This window comes from Zea mays, chromosome 10, assembly GCF_902167145.1.
Source record: "Zea mays cultivar B73 chromosome 10, Zm-B73-REFERENCE-NAM-5.0, whole genome shotgun sequence".
NCBI lineage: Eukaryota > Viridiplantae > Streptophyta > Magnoliopsida > Poales > Poaceae > Zea > Zea mays.
The window spans coordinates 35471856-35493718 of NC_050105.1; the positions used below are offsets into that span (position 1 = coordinate 35471856).

Genomic DNA, 21863 nt, shown 5'->3' on the forward strand with positions numbered 1-21863 from the left:
CTTTCTAGTGAAGTGTCTACATGTCATGATTCTATCTCTAGCTTAAAGAGAATTAACAATGATTTAAATGCTAAACTAGAAGTAGCAAATAAATCTAACTCTTGTGTAGAACATGTTATGATTTGCACTAGGTGTAAAGATTTTGACATTGATCCTTGTAGTGAACACCTAGTTTGCATTTCTAAATTAAATGATGAAGTGGCTAGTCTTAATGCCCAACTTAAGACTAGCAAGAGTGAATTTGACAAGCTAAAATTTGCAAGGGATGCCTACACGATTGGTAGACACCCCTCAATTAAGGATGGTCTTGGCTTCAAGAGGGAAGTCAAGAACTTAACAAGCCATAAGGCTTCCATCTCCACCAAGGAGAAAGGGAAGGCCCCTATGGCTAGTAGTGTGCAAAAGAACCATGCTTTCATGTATCATGATAGGAGACATTCTAGGAATGCCTTTAGAAGTTATGATGTTTCTGATTCTAATGCTATGACTGCTTCTAGTTCCCATGTTGTGCATGATCGAAATGTTGCTAGGAGAAATGTTGTTCATCATATGCCTAGGAGAAATGTTGTTAATGTTCCTAGGAAAATTAATGAACCTTCTACAATATATCATGCTTGCAATGCTTCATTTGCCATTTGTAGAAAGAATAAGAAGGTGATTGCTAGAAAGTTAGGGGCAAGATGCAAGGGAGATAAAACTTGCATTTGGGTCCCTAAGACCATGTGACTAACCTTGTAGGACCCAACAAGAGTTGGGTACCTAAGACCCAAGCCTAAATTTGCCTTGCAGGTTTATGCATCCGGGGGTACAAGCTGGATTATCGACAGCGGATGCACAAACCACATGACAGGGGAAAAGAGAATGTTCTCTTCCTACGTCAAGAACAAGGATTCCCAGGATTCAATAATATTCGGCGATGGGAACCAAGGCAAGGTAAAAGGGTTAGGTAAAATTGCTATTTCATCCGAGCACTCTATATCCAATGTGTTTTTAGTTGAGTCTCTCGGATATAATTTGTTATCTGTTAGTTAATTATGCAATATGGGATATAATTGTCTATTCACAAATATAGATGTGTCTGTCTTTAGAAGGTGTGATGGTTCACTAGCTTTTAAGGGTGTACTAGACGGCAAACTTTATTTAGTTGATTTTACAAAAGAAGAGGCCGGTCTAGATGCATGCTTAATTGCTAAGACTTGCATGGGCTGGCTGTGGCATCGTCGTTTAGCACATGTGGGGATGAAGAACCTTCATAAACTTCTAAAGGGAGAACACGTGATAGGTCTAACTAACGTACATTTCGAAAAAGATAGACCTTGTGCAGCTTGTCAAGCAGGGAAACAGGTGGGAGGCTCTCATCACACCAAAAATGTGATGACCACATCAAGACCCTTGGAGATGCTTCATATGGACCTCTTCGGACCCGTCGCCTATCTAAGTATAGGAGGAAGTAAGTATGGTCTTGTTATAGTTGATGATTTTTCTCGCTTCACTTGGGTATTCTTTTTGCAGGATAAATCTGAAACCCAGGGGACCCTCAAGCGCTTCCTCAGGAGAGCTCAAAATGAGTTTGAGCTCAAGGTGAAGAAGATAAGGAGCGACAACGGGTCCGAGTTCAAGAACCTTCAAGTGGAGGAGTTCCTTGAGGAGGAAGGGATCAAGCACGAGTTTTCCGCTCCCTACACACCACAACAAAATGGTGTGGTAGAGAGGAAGAACAGGACACTCATCGATATGGCGAGGACTATGCTTGGAGAGTTCAAGACCCCCGAGCGCTTTTGGTCGGAAGCCGTGAACACGGCTTGCCACGCCATCAACCGGGTCTACCTTCACCGCCTCCTCAAGAAGACTTCGTATGAGCTGCTAACTGGTAACAAACCCAATGTGTCTTATTTTCGTGTATTTGGGAGCAAGTGTTATATTCTTGTGAAGAAAGGTAGAACTTCTAAATTTGCTCCCAAAGCTGTAGAAGGTTTTTTATTAGGTTATGACTCAAATACAAAGGCGTATAGGGTCTTCAACAAATCATCGGGTTTGGTTGAAGTCTCTAGCGACGTTGTATTTGATGAGACTAATGGCTCTCCAAGAGAGCAAGTTGTTGATCTTGATGATATAGATGAAGAAGACGTTCCAACGGCCGCTATGCGCACCATGGCGATGGGCGATGTGCGACCACAGGAACATTTGGAGCAAGATCAACCTTCTTTCTCAACAATGGTGCAACCCCCAACCCAAGATGATAAACAGGTACCTCAAGTGGAGGCGCATGATCAAGGGGGAGCACAGGATGTTCAAGTTGAAGAGGAAGAAGCACCTCAGGCACCTAAAACCCAAGTTCGAGCGACGATTCAAAGGAATCATCCCGTCGACCAAATTTTGGGTGATATTAGTAAGGGAGTAACTACTCGCTCTAGATTGGTGAATTTTTGTGAGCATTACTCTTTTGTCTCTTCTATTGAGCCTTTCAGGGTAGAAGAGGCCTTGCTAGATCCGGACTGGGTGTTGGCCATGCAGGAAGAGCTCAACAACTTCAAGCGCAATGAAGTTTGGACACTGGTGCCTCGTCCCAAGCAAAACGTTGTGGGAACCAAGTGGGTGTTCCGCAACAAACAGGACGAGCACGGGGTGGTGACGAGGAACAAGGCTCGACTTGTGGCAAAAGGTTATGCCCAAGTCGCAGGTTTGGACTTTGAGGAGACTTTCGCTCTTGTGGCCAGGCTAGAATCAATTCGTATCTTGCTAGCATATGCCGCTCACCATTCTTCCAGGTTGTACCAAATGGATGTGAAGAGCGCTTTTCTCAACGGGCCGATCAAGGAGGAGGTGTACGTGGAGCAACCCCCTGGCTTCGAGGATGAACGGCACCCCGACCACGTGTGTAAGCTCTCTAAGGCGCTCTATGGACTTAAGCAAGCCCCAAGAGCATGGTATGAATGCCTTAGAGACTTTTTAATTGCTAATGCTTTCAAGGTTGGGAAAGCCGATCTAACTCTTTTCACTAAGACTTGCGATGGTGATCTCTTTGTGTGCCAAATTTATGTCGATGACATAATATTTGGCTCTACTAATCAAAAGTCTTGTGAAGAGTTTAGCAGAGTGATGACGCAGAAATTCGAGATGTCAATGATGGGCGAGTTGAACTACTTCCTTGGGTTCCAAGTGAAGCAACTCAAGGATGGCACCTTCATCTCTCAAACGAAGTACACGCAAGACTTGCTAAAGCGGTTTGGGATGAAGGACGCCAAGCCCGCAAAGACGTCAATGGGAACTGACGGACACACTGACCTCAACAAAGGAGGTAAGTCCGTTGATCAAAAGGCATACCGGTCAATGATAGGTTTTTTGCTTTATTTATGTGCTAGTAGACCGGATATTATGCTTAGCGTATGCATGTGTGCTAGATTTCAATCCGATCCAAGGGAGTGTCACTTAGTGGTCGTGAAACGAATTCTTAGATATTTAGTCGCTACGCCTTGCTTCGGGATCTGGTATCCAAAGGGGTCTAACTTTGACTTGATTGGATATTCAGATTCCGACTATGCTGGATGTAAGGTCGATACGAAGAGTACATCGGGGACGTGCCAATTCTTAGGAAGGTCCCTGATGTCATGGAGTTCTAAGAAACAAACCTCTGTTGCCCTATCCACCGCTGAGGCCGAGTACGTTGCCGCAGGACAGTGTTGCACGCAACTACTTTGGATGAGGCAAACCCTCAGGGACTTTGGCTATAATTTGAACAAAGTCCCACTCCTATGTGATAATGAGAGTGCTATCCGCATGGCGGATAATCCTGTTGAACACAGCCGCACAAAGCACATTGACATCCGGCATCACTTTTTGAGAGACCACCAGCAAAAGGGAGATATCGAAGTGTTTCATGTTAGCTCCGAGAACCAGCTAGCCGATATCTTTACCAAGCCTTTAGATGAGCAGACCTTTTGCAAGTTACGTAGTGAGCTCAATGTCTTAGATTTGCGGAACTTGGATTGATTTATAACATAATGTGTTTATGCCTTTGATCATGTTCCTTTTTGCATTGTGTTGTTTATTTATGGTGCTCAAGTTGTACATGCACTCCCCGGACCTCACAAGTCCTTTGCAAGTGATGCACAGATTTAGGGGGAGATGTGCTACAACTTGACCCTTTGAGACTAACTGTGTGCTTGAGTTTGCTTGATTTAGTCTCGAAGGTGGATTGAAAGGGAAAAGGTGGACTTGGACCATGCAAGACTTCCACTGCACTCCGATGACAGAGTAACTTCTTCCAAGTTCATCTTAGTACTCTTATTGCATTTTTACTCTCAGTTGAAGATTTTGGTGAGGCAATGGGGTTAAAGGGCCAAAATTGATCCCGTTTTGGTGCTTGATGCCAAAGGGGGAGAAAATAATGGCCAAAGCAATAAATGGATCAGCTACCACTTGAGAATTTTGAAAATAATAGAATAGAGCTTTGGTTTTGTCAAAATACTCTCATTGGCTTTTTTATCAAAAGTTGGCTTCTTGTGGGGAGAAGTATTGATTATGGGAAAGAGGGGGAGTTTTTGAAATCTTGAATCAATTTCTCTTGGAATGACTCTCTCTATGTCTTAACAAGTGTGTTTGACTTAGAGATAGAAATTTGAGTTTGATTTGCAAAAACAAACCAAGTGGTGGCAAAGAATGATCCATATATGCCAAATTTGATACAAAACAAATTTGAGTTCTTATTTGAATTGATATTGCACTTGTTCCAGTTGCTTTATGTTGTGTTGGCATAAATCACCAAAAAGGGGGAGATTGAAAGGGAAATGTGCCCTTGGGCCATTTCTAAGTATTTTGGTGATTGAGTGCCAACGCAAGTGCTTTTGTGTTGATCTATGCAATGTAGTGGACAAAGTGCAAATCATGTCAAAAGATATGTTTCTAGACTTAGTACATTGTTTTATGGACTAATGTATTGTGTCTAAGTGCTGGAAACAGGAGAAAACAAATTGGAGAGAGATAGCTTTGTTTCAGCCAAAGCTAGCTCTGTCTGGGTGCACCGGACTGTCCGGTGTGCCAGGCTGGCTCAGGCGAACTTGCCGCTCTCGGGAATAAAATAACGGTGTACGGCTATAATTCACCGGACTATCCGGTGTGCACCGGACTGTCCGGTGAGCCAACGGTCGGCTGCGCGATCCGCGCAAGACACGTGGCGGAGCCAACGGTCGGGAGGGGGCACCGGACTGTCCGGTGTACACCGGACAGTGTCCGGTGCGCCAACGGCTCCGAGGCGCCAACGGTCGGCTACGCCACAAAAGGAAAGAAATCCGCACCGGACAGTGTCCGGTGGTGCACTGGACTGTCCGGTGCGCCAGGTGACAGAAGGCAAGAATTGCCTTCCCAGATTGCTCTCAACGGCTCCTAGCTGTCTTGGGGCTATAAAAGGGACCCCTAGGCGCATGGAGGAGATGACCTAAGCATTCCTTGAGCACTCTTGATCACTCACACTCCATTCTTGCTCACTTGTTCGACATTCTAGTGATTTGAGCTCCGTTCTAGTGTGCTTGTCTTTTGAGCTTAAGTCTGGGTCTTGTGTGTGCGTACTTGCTGTGATCTTTGTGTCTTGTGTGAGTTGCTAATCCCTCCCTTACTCTGTGCTTCTTTGTGAACATCTTTGTAAGGGCGAGAGACTCCAAGTTGTGGAGATTCCTCGCGAACGGGATAAGAAGAGAAAAGCAAAATACCGTGGTATTCAAGTTGATCATTGGATCACTTGAGAGGAGTTGAGTGCAACTCTCGTCCGTTGGAACGCCACAACGTGGAGTAGGCAAGTGTTGTACTTGGCCGAACCACGGGATAAACCATTGTGTCCATCTGTGTTGATTCTCTTGTGGTTATTGTGATTCGCTAAGACTCTTCTCCAGCCACTTGGCATTACTGTGCTAACGCTTAACCAAGTCTTTGTGGCATTAAGTTCAAGTTTTACAGGATCACCTATTCACCCCCCCCCCTCTAGGTGCTCTCAATTAGTAAGAGTTTCTGCAAAATGAGTCCTTAATTATTGCTTAGCCTTACCTTGATTCCTAATCAGCCAGCATATCCTTAAGAGTCTTTTTCCTTAGACGGGTAAGACTTGCGAAAGTACACTTCGTACTCAGGGTTTTCGAACCCATGTTGTTGCAGGTACTAGAGTTGTGCTGTTGTGGATAGTGTTAAGCGCCGGTGGGCACGACATTCTTATAAGTCTAAGTAACTCTTCTATACTTCTTATTGACGATGATCACTTAAGCTAGCATATATTCCAAACTTATAAATAATTTATAACATTTCAAAGTTTATTTCTTTGGATCACTTTTGTAACCACTCCGATAAACATAATGTAAATTTGTTGTAACTTGTAACTTTTTGTAATAAAGAAATTCTGCTGCAAAATGTTGGTGTGTGATTTGTGTTTACTTAATCTTGCGATCCTGGTTGTAAGTGGTTTATCCGGGGTCCTTGGAACACTCGGACGGATCCTGTTAAGTTATCTGGTGCACATGCATAGGCGTCTGAGGTCTTTGAGACAAGGGCAGGTGCATGTGGGCCCAATAACTTGGGAGGTTCTGCCACAAAATCGATGCTTTACAATAATATAGATTTGCTGCTACGTGAGAGAGGCTTGACCCCATGAGAGAACAAAACTGTGAACAGACACTCCAAACTCTGAAACTACCCTAGTTGGCGTCGCCTTCTTCCTCGTTCTTCGTTTCTTCTTCCCCATGTTGCTAACATTGTGTGATGGAGGAAGTGTACAGTCGGGTGACCAAAATTTATTAAGATATACTACCCCATATTAAAATATAATTCGTTTTAAACTAAACACACATTCATGAATATAGTTTGTATGCTTGTCTATAATTATTATCGTTCATTCGAGAATGTGGATGAAAAAAGGCTAGAAAAAACTATATTTTGAAACGGAAGGAGTAACATATAACGAGAGAGTGACCCTAAATTTACATTACATATTGTACATTGAGGTAGAATGTAAATACTCCCTCTGGCCCATAATAGAATTCGTTTTGGGTTATAGTGGGCTCATACACTATTTGATATATACGTTTTTTATATGTCTAGATTTACTATCATTTATTTAAATATATATAAAAAAGAGCAAAAATAAATAATACCTCATTTTTTTATTTGACTCTGCTAGTTCAACGTTACACTAACAAACGTCAAATAAAGAAAATCGGAGGGATAGGAACCGAGGGAGTACTTAGTACAAACGAGCTGGAAAAAGTTAAATAATATTTTAAAACGGCTGGGGAACTAGTAGAAATGCAAACCTGATTGTGGGGAAATAATTGAAAAATTCTAAAAATGGTAAAATGTGAACGAAGGACCCGGCGAGAAAAGAGCCTGCTACCTGTCTCTCAAAACCATCGACCACGACAGCGCCATTTTCCTCCGTCTCTCTCCTCCGATCCTCTCTTGCCCTAGGGAGAGGGAGAGGGAGAGGAAGAGAGAGATATCCGCGCCGTCCGCCCAGGGAGAGAAGCAAAGATCGGCAACCACTGAACCGCGCTACGCGTGGTCGTCGTCCGGAGCCACGCGTGGCGCCGCGGCGATGGGCAACTGCTGCGTGACCCGGCCGTTTTCTGGCAAGCGGCGAGGCGGCTCCCGCGGTGGCGCTGGCGGGAACCGTTGCGGGCGCCTCGGCGGCGCCAACGTGCGGTCCTGCTCCACGCTGTCCTCCATCTCCGACGCGGCGCGCACCGCCGCGACGCAGGCGTGGTCGCCGCTGACCGTGCTGGGGAAGGGCCTGGCCGCGGAGGCCAGCGCCGAGGAGCTGCTCCGGCGTTACCAGCTCGGCGAGGAGCTGGGGCGCGGCGAGTTCGGCGTGACGCGGCGGTGCACGGACACGTCCACGGGCGAGGTGCTCGCGTGCAAGTCCATCAGCAAGCGGAAGCTGCGCAGCAGCGTCGACATCGAGGACGTCCGGCGTGAGGTGGCCATCATGAGGTCGCTGCCCGAGCACCCCAACGTCGTACGCTTGCGAGAGGCGTTCGAGGACGCCGACACCGTGCACCTCGTCATGGAGGTCTGCGAGGGCGGCGAGCTTTTTGACCGCATTGTCTCCCGCGGGCACTACACCGAGCGTGCAGCAGCCTGCGTCATGCGCACCATCATGGAAGTCGTCCTGGTACGTGCCTAGTAGTGTTGCCTTCCATACTTGCACTGCATGCGCGCGCATTTCAATCTACAGGTTCCGAATTCAAAATGCGCGTAAATAATCGACTAGCTGAAATCATGCATGTGCAATACAAAAGCAATGTAGTAATTTTATAAAATGTCATCCGTGCATTATTCAAAATTTTACTACTTTTTTTAAAAAGACTGAATGCATTGCATGCATGTTTTCATCTTGCAAATTAAAATCCGCAGAGCTTAGTTCATCTCCAATAATTTCAAAAAAAAACATTTAGTAATTTAGTGAGCTTTTCATGTAGCTAAAAAAGGTTAAGAACAAATTTCTTGAACAAAATCTAACTTAGTAAAAATATAGAAAACAATTTTGCATTACGAATCATTAACTATTACTAAATCACTATAACTATTTTTATACATTTTTTCTTCCTTATATACATTTGCTTTGATAAACATGCCCTACTTATTATTATTCTCCACAACCTTTCATGCACATACAGAGATATTGGCCGATCAGTACATGAGCATATATTGGGTCGATTTTTTCAATTGTGGAAAGATGGAGAGTTGGGAGCTGAGACCCTTTTTTTCCAATTTTGCTAAAAAAAAGTCAGAGTAGGTTTTGTCAGTTCTTGGAGACTAATTAAGATGCTCTTACGTTAGGCAAAACCAGATTCCTGGAAACTAATTAAAAGCAAATTTCCAAAAGTAAATTCAAGTTTTTTTTACATGCAGCATTGCCACAAGCATGGCGTCATTCACCGGGACCTCAAGCCTGAGAACTTTCTGTATGCCAACACATCTGAGAACTCGGCTCTCAAGGTCATCGACTTTGGTCTCTCTGTGTGCTTCAAACCAGGTTGGAGCTCGATTCATGGCAAAATCGCAAAGCGTCCACCATTTACTTTTACACAACTAACGAAAATTCTTAAATAATTTTCACATAGCCTGCAATTCTTCATTCTGGGTCAGGTGACAGGTTCAGTGAGATCGTTGGATCCCCCTACTATATGGCTCCTGAAGTGCTGAAGAGGAACTATGGACAAGAAATAGATATATGGAGTGCAGGAGTCATACTCTACATCTTGCTATGTGGCGTCCCACCGTTCTGGGCAGGTAACTTAGATTCATGTATATATCTGAATCAATCAATGAAAAAAATATTATGACTATAGGATCTTAACGTGTAATCATATAGCCACAAGAACTAACTAAACTAGGTTTATATCTTGGAGATTGGGGGAGCTCACCACACGAAGGAAGAAATCTGGCGGTTAGCATCGCAGACAATATATATATGTCGATGGTAGCAACGACCTTCCACTCCATCACTAACCATGTAGAGATGGATCGGGTCTTGTTTAGGCCTTGTTCGTTTGTGTCGGATTGCACCCGAAATCATTCCAGCTAATCAAATTTTATATAAATTAGACAAGCAATCCGGTTAGGAATCGTTCCGACCCACCAATCCGGCACAAACGAACAAGGTCTTAGGTTTATAGGGGTGAGGAGGTACAGTAACGTTGGTTCATACGACGGTCTTGTTCTTTTTTATTTACACGGTATGAATTCATATGACGGTCTTGTTCTTTTTTATTTACACGGTATGAAGGGGACCCCGCCGAGGTGGTTGTTGCACCGCCAATCAGCGCACGAGAAGTTCGGCTCAGTCCCCTAACCAAGTCTAGATGAGATCAACTCAACATTGTCCCCCTTATCTCTCGCCTTATAGTTGGAACTTAATTTCTTAACTGCTTTAGCTCTTAGCTTATAATCCTTACTACCCAATAAATTAGTAATTCAAGACCAAGTGTCTCAACAGCCGGTTATGTGCCATTGACTTAATGACTATAGTACACATTTCTATGTAAAAACAAAGAACTTATTTTTGAGAGAGGTGGTTGTATTAATAATACGTTAGTAAAGAATTATAGATACTTCACTAAACCTATGTCATTTATGTGTTTTCTAAACACGCTGGGTGCAAGCACTATAATGTTGGACCCGTAAACATTTTCTCTTCCTTTGTAAGCTCAAGTTTAATTGTTTGATCCTAGACTTTCTCCTTTAACACATAATATTTAGTGTCAATTTATTTGATAGCAACACTTGACTTATTATTATAGGACAAAAATATTAATATTATTAGTTCATTATTATAGTATAGCTCTAGTGGTTTATTATCTTGTCTACCATTTTTAAATTGGGTACAAAAAATTTATGCCACATTGTCTACCTTGTTATCTCAATACATGCAACAACCTCATCATACATTGACGACGACGCAGTGATAGTTTGTTTTGAGCTTTTTCACAATCTTACTCCTCTTGCGAGTGTGGATATGTATCCTGATGTGGACTTTCTATTTTCTTCACAACCTACATAATTTGAATCTGAGTATCAAATAATCACAAGATTACTTATTTTTCTATATATTAACATGAGACCTTATGTACCTTATGAATATCTCAAGGATTTCTTAACGGATTTTCAGTACTCTATCCTAAAATTCTTCTCAAATCTGCCAAGCATCCTAGTTATAAATGCCAAGTCAAGGAGACTACATATTTGAGCATATATTATGATTATGATAGTTGAAGCTTATGGAGCCAATTCTAGTCAACAAATATTACATTGATTTTCAGGGCCCTCTCTACTTACCTTATTGCCCTTGGCTAATACAGCATGTGTGTAGTTTGTCAAGCGCCTCAGCACCTAACAACGCCGGGCCGCGACTACGCAGATTGTAGTCGCGCTCCAGGCCTTCACCGAGAGGGAGAGCCCCTACCGGTGGCTTGAGAGAGTTGAGGGAGAGAGCAGGTTTGGTGATAACTGATTGCTTGATTCCATTCCTCCAAGTCTGATTACATTATATAGGCCATTGCCCCACTAATGGCTCCTATATTTTAGGCATAGAAGAGAAACTATTGATTTGGGTAAAAAGGGAAACTAATAGAAAGGAAACTATTGATTTGGGGGAAAAGGGAAACTAATCTGCTCCTATAATTTAGGCATAGAAAGGAAACTATTGATTTGGGGAAAAAGGAAACTAATCTGTTGTTTGAATTTTGAAATCTCAGCCACTAATGGTGGCGCCATCCTGTGTAGCGTGAGAAGCGCGCTCAGCTGCGCGTCTGATGTCACGACGGCGCATATACTTGCGCCCGTACATGACATCTCTCCCCCCCTCGACGTCCAGCTCGTCCTCGAGATGAAATTGGGGAAACTTGTCGCGGAGCTCAGCCATATCCTCCCAAGTTGCTGAAGCAGCCGATTGTCCCTTCCAGTGAATGAGCACTTGTCGACCACCGGGCGCCTGGCGGAAACGGACAGCATGTTCTGGCTCTGGTGTCAAAGCCCCATGGAGCAATGGTGGCAGCGATGGCGGCCTCGCTGGTGGATCACCTATGAACTTCTTTAGAAACCTGACATGGAAGACATCATGCAGCTTGGCACGTGGGGGCAAATCGAGGCGGACAGTAACCTCGTTGATGCACTCAGTGATGCGATATGGCCCAACGAACCGTGGTTTGAGCTTGCCCTTGGACAGCTGCGGTAGTGAAGAGGCAGCGTGCTGTCGGAGGCGTAGAAGCACCCAATCGCCCACGGCATAGGAGACCGGCCGGTGCAGCTTGTCATAGAACCTTTTCTGGATGGCTTGAGCTTGTTCCAGCCATGTGCGGACGTCAGTGAGAAGTTCCTCCTGAGCAGCCATGGTCTCGGCCACCGCAGCCACCCGCGTCTCGCCTGGTTCATAGGACCAGATAGATGGGGTCCCTTCCATACACTACCTTGAAGGGGGTGTCCCGGAGTGATGATTGGTACACCGTGTTGTAGATGTACTCTGCCCATGGCAGCCAACACAACCACTGCTTGGGTCGGTCCCCTATGAAGCACCGAAGGTACATGACGATGATTTTGTTGGCAGCCTCTGTATGGCCGTCCGACTGTGGGTGGAAGGCTGACATCATATGTAGTTTGGCCCCTGATAGCCTCATCAACTCCCGCCAAAATGTTGAAGTGAACACGGAATCCCTGTCTGACACCATGGATTGAGGCATCCCATGGAAGCGAACAATCTCTTTGAAGAACGCTTGTGCCACAGACTCGGCACTGTAGGGGTGAGCCAGTGGAATGAAATGGCAATATTTGCTGAAACGGTCCACCACGGTGAGGATCACCGACTTGCCCCCAACCCGGGGCAAAGCTTCGATGAAGTCCATGCCGATGTTGGTCCACACGACATGTGGAATGGGCAGGGGCAGCAGTAGTCCCGCCGGATGGAGATGCTCTGATTTGTTGTGCTGGTAGGTTGCACAGCCGCGGACGAAGTCTTGCACCACCCGGCGCATGGCGGGGAAGTGGAAGTCGTGGCATAGTCGATGTAGAGTACGTTGTACCCCTTCATGGTCGTCCCCGTGTACAGCCGCCACCAATTCCGGCAGCAGTAGCGAGTCCGGGGGAACGTACAGCCGGGTGGCATAAGCCACCATGTCGTCCAGGAGGGACCACGGCGCCCCCTGCTACCCGCAGTAATCTCATCACGGATGGCGACGAGAGCTAGGTCTTGAAGTTGAGCTTGACGAAGACGGTCGATAAAGTCGAAGCGAGGTGCAGAGAGAGCCAAGACTGCCCCCTCCTCGCAGGTATCACGCCGGGACAGGGCATTGACGACGGTGTTGGCGGTGCCCGGCTTGTACTCGATGGTGAAGTCAAACCCGAGGAGCTTGCCCACCCAGTGGTGTTGTGGGATCGTCGTGAGCCGCTGATCGAGAAGGAACTTGAGGCTGTAATGGTCGGTGCGAACGAGGAACAGACGTCCCCATAGGTACGGCCGCCAATGTAGGACGGCTTGGACCAGCCCAATGAGCTCGCGCTCGTACGCTGCCAAGGAGCGGTGGCGGGGCGCGACCGGCCTACCTAAATAGGCGATCTGATGCTGATCTTGGAGGAGGACTACCCCAAACCCATGGGTGGACGCGTTGCATTCGACGATGAACTTCTTGGAGAAGTCCGGCAGGGCCAACATGGGGGCCGACGTCACGGCATCTTTGAGCGCTTGGAAGGCTGCCATGGTATCGTCGTTCTAGGAGAACCCCTCCTTCTTGAGTAGTGAGGTGAGAGGGGCCGCGTTCTTGCAGTAGTCGTGGACGAACTTGCGGTAGTATCCGGTGAGGCCCAAGAAGCCGCACACCGCACGCGCCGAGCACGGTATTGGCCAGTCGTGGATAGCCTGCACCTTGGCCGGATCCATGGCCACCCCTGAGCCGAGATCACATGGCCCAAGTATGCCACCGAGGAGGCGCCAAAAGAGCACTTGGACCGCTTGATGAAGAGGACATGGCAGCGCAACTCGTCGAGAATGGCGCGGATGTGGCGCGAGTGATCTGCCCATGTCCTGCTGTAAATTAGGATATCATCAAAAAAGACCAAAACGAACCGGCAGAGGAACGACCGCAAAACGTCATTCATGAGTGCTTGAAATGTCGTCGGGGCGTTGCAAAGCCCGAACGTCATCACCAAGAACTCATAGAGGTTGTCGTGGGTACAGAACGCCGTCTTGTGGATATCAGCCGGTCGCATCCAGACTTGGTGGTAGCCAGAGCGTAAGTCGAGCTTGGTGAAATAGCGCGTGCCGTGCAGTTCGTCGAGTAGTTCGTCGACGACCGGGATGGGAAAAGCATCCTTGACGGTGAGGGCATTCAGGGCGCGGTAGTCGACACAAAACCGCCAAGCCCCATCTTGCTTCTTGACGAGCAGCACTCCAGAGGAGAACACAGAATCGCTGCGACGAACGATACCTTGAGCGATCATGGCAGCACACTGTCTCTCAAGCTCATCCTTGTGTGCTGCGGGGTAGCGGTAGGGCCTTACTGCTACCGGTGCAGCCCCCGGCTTGAGGATGATGGTGTGGTCCCGAGCCCGCTGTGGGGGCAGACCCGAAGGCTCGGCGAAGACGCTGTCGAAGGCTTGGAGCAGGTCGTCGAGGAGGCCCTCCGTGGCCGAGACTGTCGTGACCCACGACAGTGGCCCCGCCTCGACATCAGACCAGCACATCGATCGACCTTGGTAGGCGAACGAGATGGTGCGGTCGATGAAGTCCCAAGTGACTCGGCCTAGGGTGACCATCCATTGAGTCCCTAAGACCAAATCATAGCCGGCGAGCGGCATGACGAAGAGGTCGACGTAGAACCGATCGCCCTTGATGATGACCGGGGCGCGCCGGATGACGCCCGGGCAGGAGACGCGCTCCCCATTTGCCACCATCGCTGTGAGGCGGGGGCGGCGCTGGATATGCAACCCAGTTTGGCGAGCTGCGGCTTCGGCGATGAAGTTGTGCGTGGAGCCCGTATCAAGGAGCGCGACGACAGTGGCAGCGCCCAACGATGCCTGCACCTGCAGCGACTTGTAAATGGGCACCCCGGCAATGGCTTGAAGAGAGAACACAGGGGCGTCCTCCCCCTGATTAGGAGATGTTTGGTCGTCGTCGGCGCCCTCAATTTCAATGCCGTCCATGAAGAAGATGCGGCGGCAGACCCGGTTGTGTCCCCGGTTGTAGGGCTCATTGCAATTGAAACAAAGGTCGTGGCGTCTTCGCTCAGCTTGTTCCTCTTGGGACAGACGTTTCAAGGGCTGGCGTTCCGGTGGCAGCGGTGTTGCACCCGCCGGTGGGGTAGGCAGCGGTGGGCGAGTACCCTGCGCGCCCGGTGGAGGCAGCCAGGCCCCGCAGACGCTGCGGCCAGGTGGCTGGGCCTGCTGCGCCAACCCCATCATCTCGACCTGCCGGGCAAGACTCATGGAAGCGGCGAGGGTCTCCGGGTAGTGGATGTGGACGGCGTGGCTCATCGGAGGTAGGAGACCGCCCGTGTAGAGCTGAACACGCTGGGCCTCCGCTAGTCGACCAGCACGGGGCAGTAGGGCCTGAAATTTGTTGGAGTAGTCCTCCACTGTCCCAGTTTGGCGGCACTCGGCCAACTCAAATAGAGGTGCTGCTCGGAGGGGTGGCCGGAACCGAAGATTTAGCAGCTCCTTGAACCGCCCCCATGGAGGTGTGCCCTTGTCCTCCTGAAGTTGGATGTACCACAGCTGGGCGACATCCTCCAAGTTGTAAGACGCCATCCAACGCGTTCTTCCGCCAAGGTACGCTGTTGGCGAAAGTACGATTCACACTTGTTGATGAAGAGCATTGGGTCGGCCTTGCCGTCGTAGCGAGGCAGATCCAATTTCTGGAATTTGGGGGGGCGATCGAGGTCACGGGGCCCCTCCCGGCACACCCCCCCATCTGCAGCCGCGGATGAGGACGATTTCTCCTTCAGTGTCGCCATCTCGGCCTCCATGGTGGACATCTTCATGGTGAGAGATTGCAGCGCCTCCATGACGTCCTTGATGGTGGGTTCTGCCATGGCCAAGGGCTGATTTGGTGATCTGGGATCCCGAGAGGATCAGAGGGGATTGAGGAGGAAATTAGTTTATTTCCCCCTCAATCCCCTCCAATCCTCTCGGGATCCCCTTGTCACCAAATCAACCCCAAAGGTTTGGCGGTTGGAGGTTGTGATGGTGGTGGACTAGAATGGGTGGCGGCTGCTGTGGATGACTGGGTGGAGCGAGTGGGTGAGGATCGACGTGACCGTGATACTAGGTTGTCAAGTGCCTCAGCACCTAACAGCGCCGGGTCGTGACTACGCAGATTGTAGTCGCGCTCCAGGCCTTCACCGAGAGGGAGAGCCCCTGCCGGTGGCTTGAGAGAGTTGAGGGAGAGAGCAGGTTTGGTGATAACTGATTGCTTGATTCCATTCCTCCAAGTCTGATTACATTATATAGGCCATTGCCCCCACTAATGGCTCCTATATTTTAGGCATAGAAGGGAAACTATTGATTTGGGTAAAAAGGGAAACTAATAGAAAGGAAACTATTTGATTTGGGGAAAAAGGGAAACTAATCTGCTCCTATAATTTAGGCATAGAAAGGAAACTATTGATTTAGGGAAAATAGAAACTAATCTATTGTTTGAATTTTGAAATCTCAGCCACTAATGGTGGCGCCATCCTGTGTAGCGTGAGCAGCGCGCTCAGCTGCGCGTCTGATGTCACGACGGCGCATATACTTGCGCCCGTACATGACAAATTACACACATGCATAGTGAATTTCTTAAAACATTTTGTATGCATGCCTTTTGCGAAATGCCTAATACCCATTTCTAAAACATAAGATGCCTATCTAAGATCTCTTGTTTTCTAAAAACATATTAGTATCACAACTCACTAACTTGATATCATCCGCACAAGAAAGATGAATCTCTTATTCTTAAACTTTGCATAAATGCAATTGCCCTCATGCTTTTCTTAAACCCAAATTATTAATGATGATCATATCAAACAGATACCACTATCTTGATGCTTGTTTTAATCCATAAAAGGATTTCTTTAGATGGCATCTTAGACTTTATTTGTCATTCATGACAAAACCTATGGGTTGAGCAGTACAAATATTTTCAACTAAATCACCACTAAGGAATGTTATTGTCACGTCCATCTAACGCAAATCTAGATCATAATGAGCGGCAGGCACCATTATTATTCAAAAAGAATCTTTTATCAAAGTAGGTGAGAATATCTCATTATATTCTACTCCTTCTCCCTAAGTGAAGCTTTTATCAAGTATTACATTAAATATTTTAGCATTCCCTTTAGAGACACATTTCGTCTTGTGGACCCATTTGCAACCTACTATTTTGGTCCCTTAGAAATTTCTACTATGCCCCAAACCTTGTTGGTACACGTTAGCTTCATTTCATATTCATGATCATGAGCCACTTGGATGAGTTATGATTTCTCATGGCTTCCTCAAAAGAGGTAGGATCACTCTTGATGTCTATATCTTGACCCTTATAAATCATATCTTCATTTATGTAAACCTCATAATTATTGAGAACTGTTGATTTCCTATTTATTTGTGATGTTCTAAGGTTTTTTTGAATAGATTCATTGCTTTCCTCATCTATAGGGGCAATGAATTGGGCACCATGACTAGAGCCTTAGCGATACTCATGTATACATCTGAATGACCAACAACATGTGTCGTGGTAACTGATGTGGCAACTACAACAAGCATTGAGAAGAAAGGTTCAAAAACCATATGAGTTAGGGCACAAACCCTCTTCTCATCAAGGTCAATTTCCTAGGGTGCCATGCTCCCCCTAATCATATCGTCCTCTAAAACACATTGATATCTGAGGGTCCAAATTTCTAATATTTGGGTTAAAAATATTAGCTTTCTCTCTTCAACTCCACACATGCACATGATTTAGTGAGGCTTTCCTCTCAATCCATAATTCATATAGTGTTTTAGGCAAAGACTTACTAGGAACTCGACTAAGGATATGAACAATGGCTCTTTAGTGCCTCCATCTATAAGCTAATAGGAAAAGTGGGTAAATTATCATGCATCTTACCATATACATCAAAGTGTGATTGTGCCTTTCATCCATTCTATTTTGTTGAGGGTCATCCGACATTGAATACTAGGCTAATATGTCATTTTCCTTTAGAAACCTTGCCAATGGTCTAAGAATTTGGCCATAGATGTTATGCTTCCTAGTATTCAACACCATGGTCTGATCTTACTATTTTGATCTTTAAATCATGTTTGTTCTCAACTTTGTTTTTAAATATCTTAGATTTGTCTAATGCTTCTTACACTTCCTTAATTGGATAAAAATACCTGAATTGCAAGAAATCATTAGCAAATAATGAACGATTCAAAAACCATCTACCATTTTCATAGGTAATGGACCACAAATGTCTGTATAATTATTTGTAAAACTCTCATGCTTTTCTTAACATCTTTCTTAATTTGTTTTACATATTTTTCCTTAATGCATTATATGTAGTGGTCAGAATCTAAAAGTCTATTAGGCGGGGAATTTCTGCTTTTATTAATCGTTCAATCCTTCCCATCGAAAGGAGGACCTAAACAACAGTGTCATAATTTTGACGATGATTGATTCTCATTTTTCTTTCACTTAATGTTTACATCACACAAATTTAGAGAAGAAGAGGTATTTATCTCATTCACATGATTACAATTGAGAAGTAAATAAAGCTTCTCTTGTCTAATTTCATGGCCAACATCAATCTCATTGACCTTAATGATGCACTTTTCATTACCGAAATGATAGTGAACGTTCTTATCATCTAAGAACGATATTGAATTCAAATTCCTTCTCATGGAAGGCACAAATAAAACATCATTCGGTTGAATAATGAAGCTAACATCTAATCCCAATGCAATGTCTTTAAGTGCTTTAACATTAGCATCAATCCCGTTAGCGACTCTAATACTTCTTTCGCTTTCTTGAACGAACCTCTTATGGAATCTCTATAAAAAAACCAGTGACATAAACAGTAGCACTAGAGCCAATCCATCTAGTATTAGTTCTAAAATCGAAATATAAAGATTCATCTATGAATGTAACTTTATCCTTACTGTTATTATTCAGCCACTTGGGAAACTAAATGTAGTTTATCATGTGATGCCCTTTCTAGCGATAGCATCTGCAAGTCTCATCATCCACCTCGCAAGGATGAGCTATAGAAAATGGTCTTTCTCCATTGGAACTTGCTTCCTGGTCATGTGACTTTGTAAATGGTTTATGTCCATTTGAGTTTTTTTCCTTTTTTTGGTGAGGCATGAATTTCTTTCGCTAATTCTTGAACTAGGATTAAAAGGCTTTTTAGGATATTACTTCCTATAAGGTGATTGCTTAACAAGGTTAACATTGTCACTCTCCATAACCTTAAGCTTGTCCTCTTTCTAGACATGTATGGCAATAAGCTTCTCTAATGTTTGCTTTTTAAAACTCATGTTGTAATTCACAATTAGAGTCTCAACTTCTTTTGATTGTGATTCTAATATCAAATGGAGAACAAAATCATCCTTTAACTTCATATAAAAGGATTTGATCTTATTTAGGTTTATAGCAGAGTGGATGTACCAATGACCGTTAGTTCTCGTGTCGGTCTTGTTTTTTTTTATTATTTATGCGGGTGTGAAGAGTGATCACAACCAAGTTTTTTATTGCTCTCTCCGTGAGGACGCGAGAAGTCAGGCTGACCGGATCTGATCGACCTAAAAAATTATCAAATTTGGTTCTGTGGGGGAATCTACTCGTCTCGTTGATGCGTTTTTGTACGCTGATCTTTTAATCTGCAGAGACTGATGAGGGCATAGCACAGGCTATCATCCGGTCCAACATCGACTTCCGCAGAGAGCCTTGGTCAAAGGTGTCGGAAAATGCAAAAGATCTTGTGAGGAAGATGCTTGATCCAAGCCCCTACTGTCGGTTGACTGCCCAGCAGGTTCTAGGTTAGTTATCCTGCCTTACAATTTTTCCGCTCCCAAAGTTGTTTGGTGGAATGAACCTGACCATCATTTATCGCCTTCAACAATGAAGAACATCCCTGGATACAGAATGCCAGTGCAGCTCCCAACATCCCACTTGGAGAAGCAGTGAGGTCCAGGCTGAAGCAATTCACTGTTATGAACAAGTTCAAGAAGAAGGCCCTGCTTGTGAGTTGATGATCCTTCTGTTCTTTTCGGGTATATATACCACCAGTCTCCAAAATATTACCTAGTTTATTCGTTGGTTATATACTTGCAGGTGGTGGCAGAGTACCTACCAGCCGAAGAGCTGGAAGCAATCAGGGAGTTGTTTCAGTTGCTGGACACGAACAAGGATGGGCATCTTACAATCGAAGAACTCAGGAAGGGAATGCGATTGATAGGCCACAATGTCCATGACACTGACGTCGATATGCTCATGGAAGCTGTGAGAACCTCTCGATCTTGTGATTTACATTACGTTTGTTGAACAACCATCTCATTTTCAGCATGATCATTGCAAACTGTAGCATTAATTGCGCCCTTCTCGAAATTTATTCCTGGATGATATAATTGCTTAATTAGCAATGTGAATCAAGGTCTACTGTGAAGAAGTTGCCACTTGTCTTTACATTTCTACAGGCCGACATCGACGGGAACGGGACCCTGGACTGCAAGGAGTTCGTGACAGTCTCCATTCACCTGAAGAAAATCCGTAGCGAGGATCACCTGCCCAAGGTGTTCAGCTACTTCGACAAGAACGGGAGCGGGTACATCGAGATCGAAGAGCTGAAGGAGGCCCTCTCTCCAAGAGGTGACCAGAAGGCGATCGAGGACATAATCCTAGACGTCGATATAGACAGGGTTAGCAAACCTTTATTTCATCAGATCGAGATCGATAGTACTGTATTGAGCAAGTTCATTGCGTTGCACTAGTCAAACTAAAACGTGTTACCTCCTACATACAGGACGGGAAGATAAGCTACGAGGAGTTTGAGCTGATGATGAAAGCTGGAGTGGACTGGAGGAATACGTCGCGGCAGTACTCGAGAGCGGTGTACAACACCCTCAGCCGCAAGATGTTCAAGGACGCGTCACTGAAGCTTGGTAGTAACAATGGTCCACTTGCTGCTGCAGCCGTCAAAGAACAACAAGATGTTGATTGAGTGATGTGTCTACTGCCTGCAAACTCGACTAAAACAGAGAACACGAGAACTGTACCCAGTTTTCCATGTTTTGTGTATAGGTCGCCACATTTTGGCAAGGAAATGTATCAGGGGCGGTCAATTGACTCAGGTTCAGGTGCATTGTGCATATGTCAAGACACTCCCAATTACACCCTTTATTTTTCTCATAAAAAAAACAATGTTGTTATCTACCAACATCAGCAAGCTGTGTTGTAAAACATATCTTTAATCGTTATTATCTTTCTCTTTCGATCTATCAAGATTCATGTGGTAGATTTAAGTGTAAAAATATATAGACATAAGATAAGGAAAAAAATATTTTTTACTCTCAGTATTGATGGTTACGATAAGAGCTCTCTCTCTCTATGACTGTATAAAGATGTGCTAAAATATGAGAATTTTGTAAGATTGCTAGTACAAACGGACTCGAATACCTCCTTTCTCTTTCCTTCTACTAGTACAATGGTCATACGTTGTAACAGCACACAATCATACACAATCATATTTGGTAGATTTAAGTGTACAAAAATATATAGACATAAGATAAGGAATTTTTTTACTCTCAGTATTGATGGTTACGATAAGATCTCTATATATATAAAGATGTGCTAAAATCTGAGAATTTTGTAAGAATTGTCGTACAATAAACGGACTCAAATACCTCCTATCGCTTTCCTTCTACTAGTACAATGGTCATACGCGACATGCAATCATATTTGATACCAATAAAAAATAAATTTAATATTTGTTAGCACGCTTTTGGGGCTAATCACCAAAACGAACCCTAGGCCCGACGCACGACGTGTGAGACCTTAGGGTCAGGGGCGGATCTACACCCCGGGCCACCCGGGCCGTGGCCCAGGGCTTGATCTATGTAATTCTATATAAGTCTCTATTTAATACGGTATAAAATAGTTAAGATAAAATAAAGAGAAGGAAATTTAGTAGGTTTGGCCCGAGTCATAGAAAAATTCTAGATCAGCCCCTGCTTAGGGTCCTCTCTGCGTAAGCGCAAACCGTCCGTGATGAGTAGCTAGACAGTCTGTGACTATGAATAGAGGCTCCAGCCTTCTCTGCGGCCGGTGGACTATCCGCGAGGTACGCAGAGGGCTTCGTGGATATCCTGTAGAACCTAGATCTCAC

General features: G+C 45.3%; 1 protein-coding gene across 1 annotated transcript; it reads left to right on the top strand.

The window, feature by feature from the left end:
- Positions 1–7463: 7463 nt before the first annotated feature.
- On the top strand, positions 7464–20958 carry LOC103641008 (calcium-dependent protein kinase 8-like). Its single transcript, NM_001346999.1, has 8 exons — positions 7464–8149; positions 8890–9013; positions 9127–9270; positions 19366–19518; positions 19607–19722; positions 19814–19981; positions 20176–20397; positions 20502–20958. Exons 1-8 carry the CDS (start codon positions 7574–7576, stop codon positions 20697–20699), a joined length of 1701 nt encoding a protein of 566 aa, NP_001333928.1. The 5' UTR covers positions 7464–7573; the 3' UTR covers positions 20700–20958.
- Positions 20959–21863: the final 905 nt, after the last annotated feature.

What these genes read in the sequence shown, in the direction of transcription:
- LOC103641008 (NM_001346999.1), top strand. Translation starts at nt 7,574, where the DNA reads ATGGGCAACTGCTGCGTGACCCGGCCGTTTTCTGGCAAGCGGCGAGGC. An exon ending in TCAAGAAGAAGGCCCTGCTT is followed by an intron (nt 19,723 to 19,813) that starts GTGAGTTGATGA and finishes ATATACTTGCAG; the next exon opens with GTGGTGGCAGAGTACCTACC. An exon ending in TAGACGTCGATATAGACAGG is followed by an intron (nt 20,398 to 20,501) that starts GTTAGCAAACCT and finishes TCCTACATACAG; the next exon opens with GACGGGAAGATAAGCTACGA.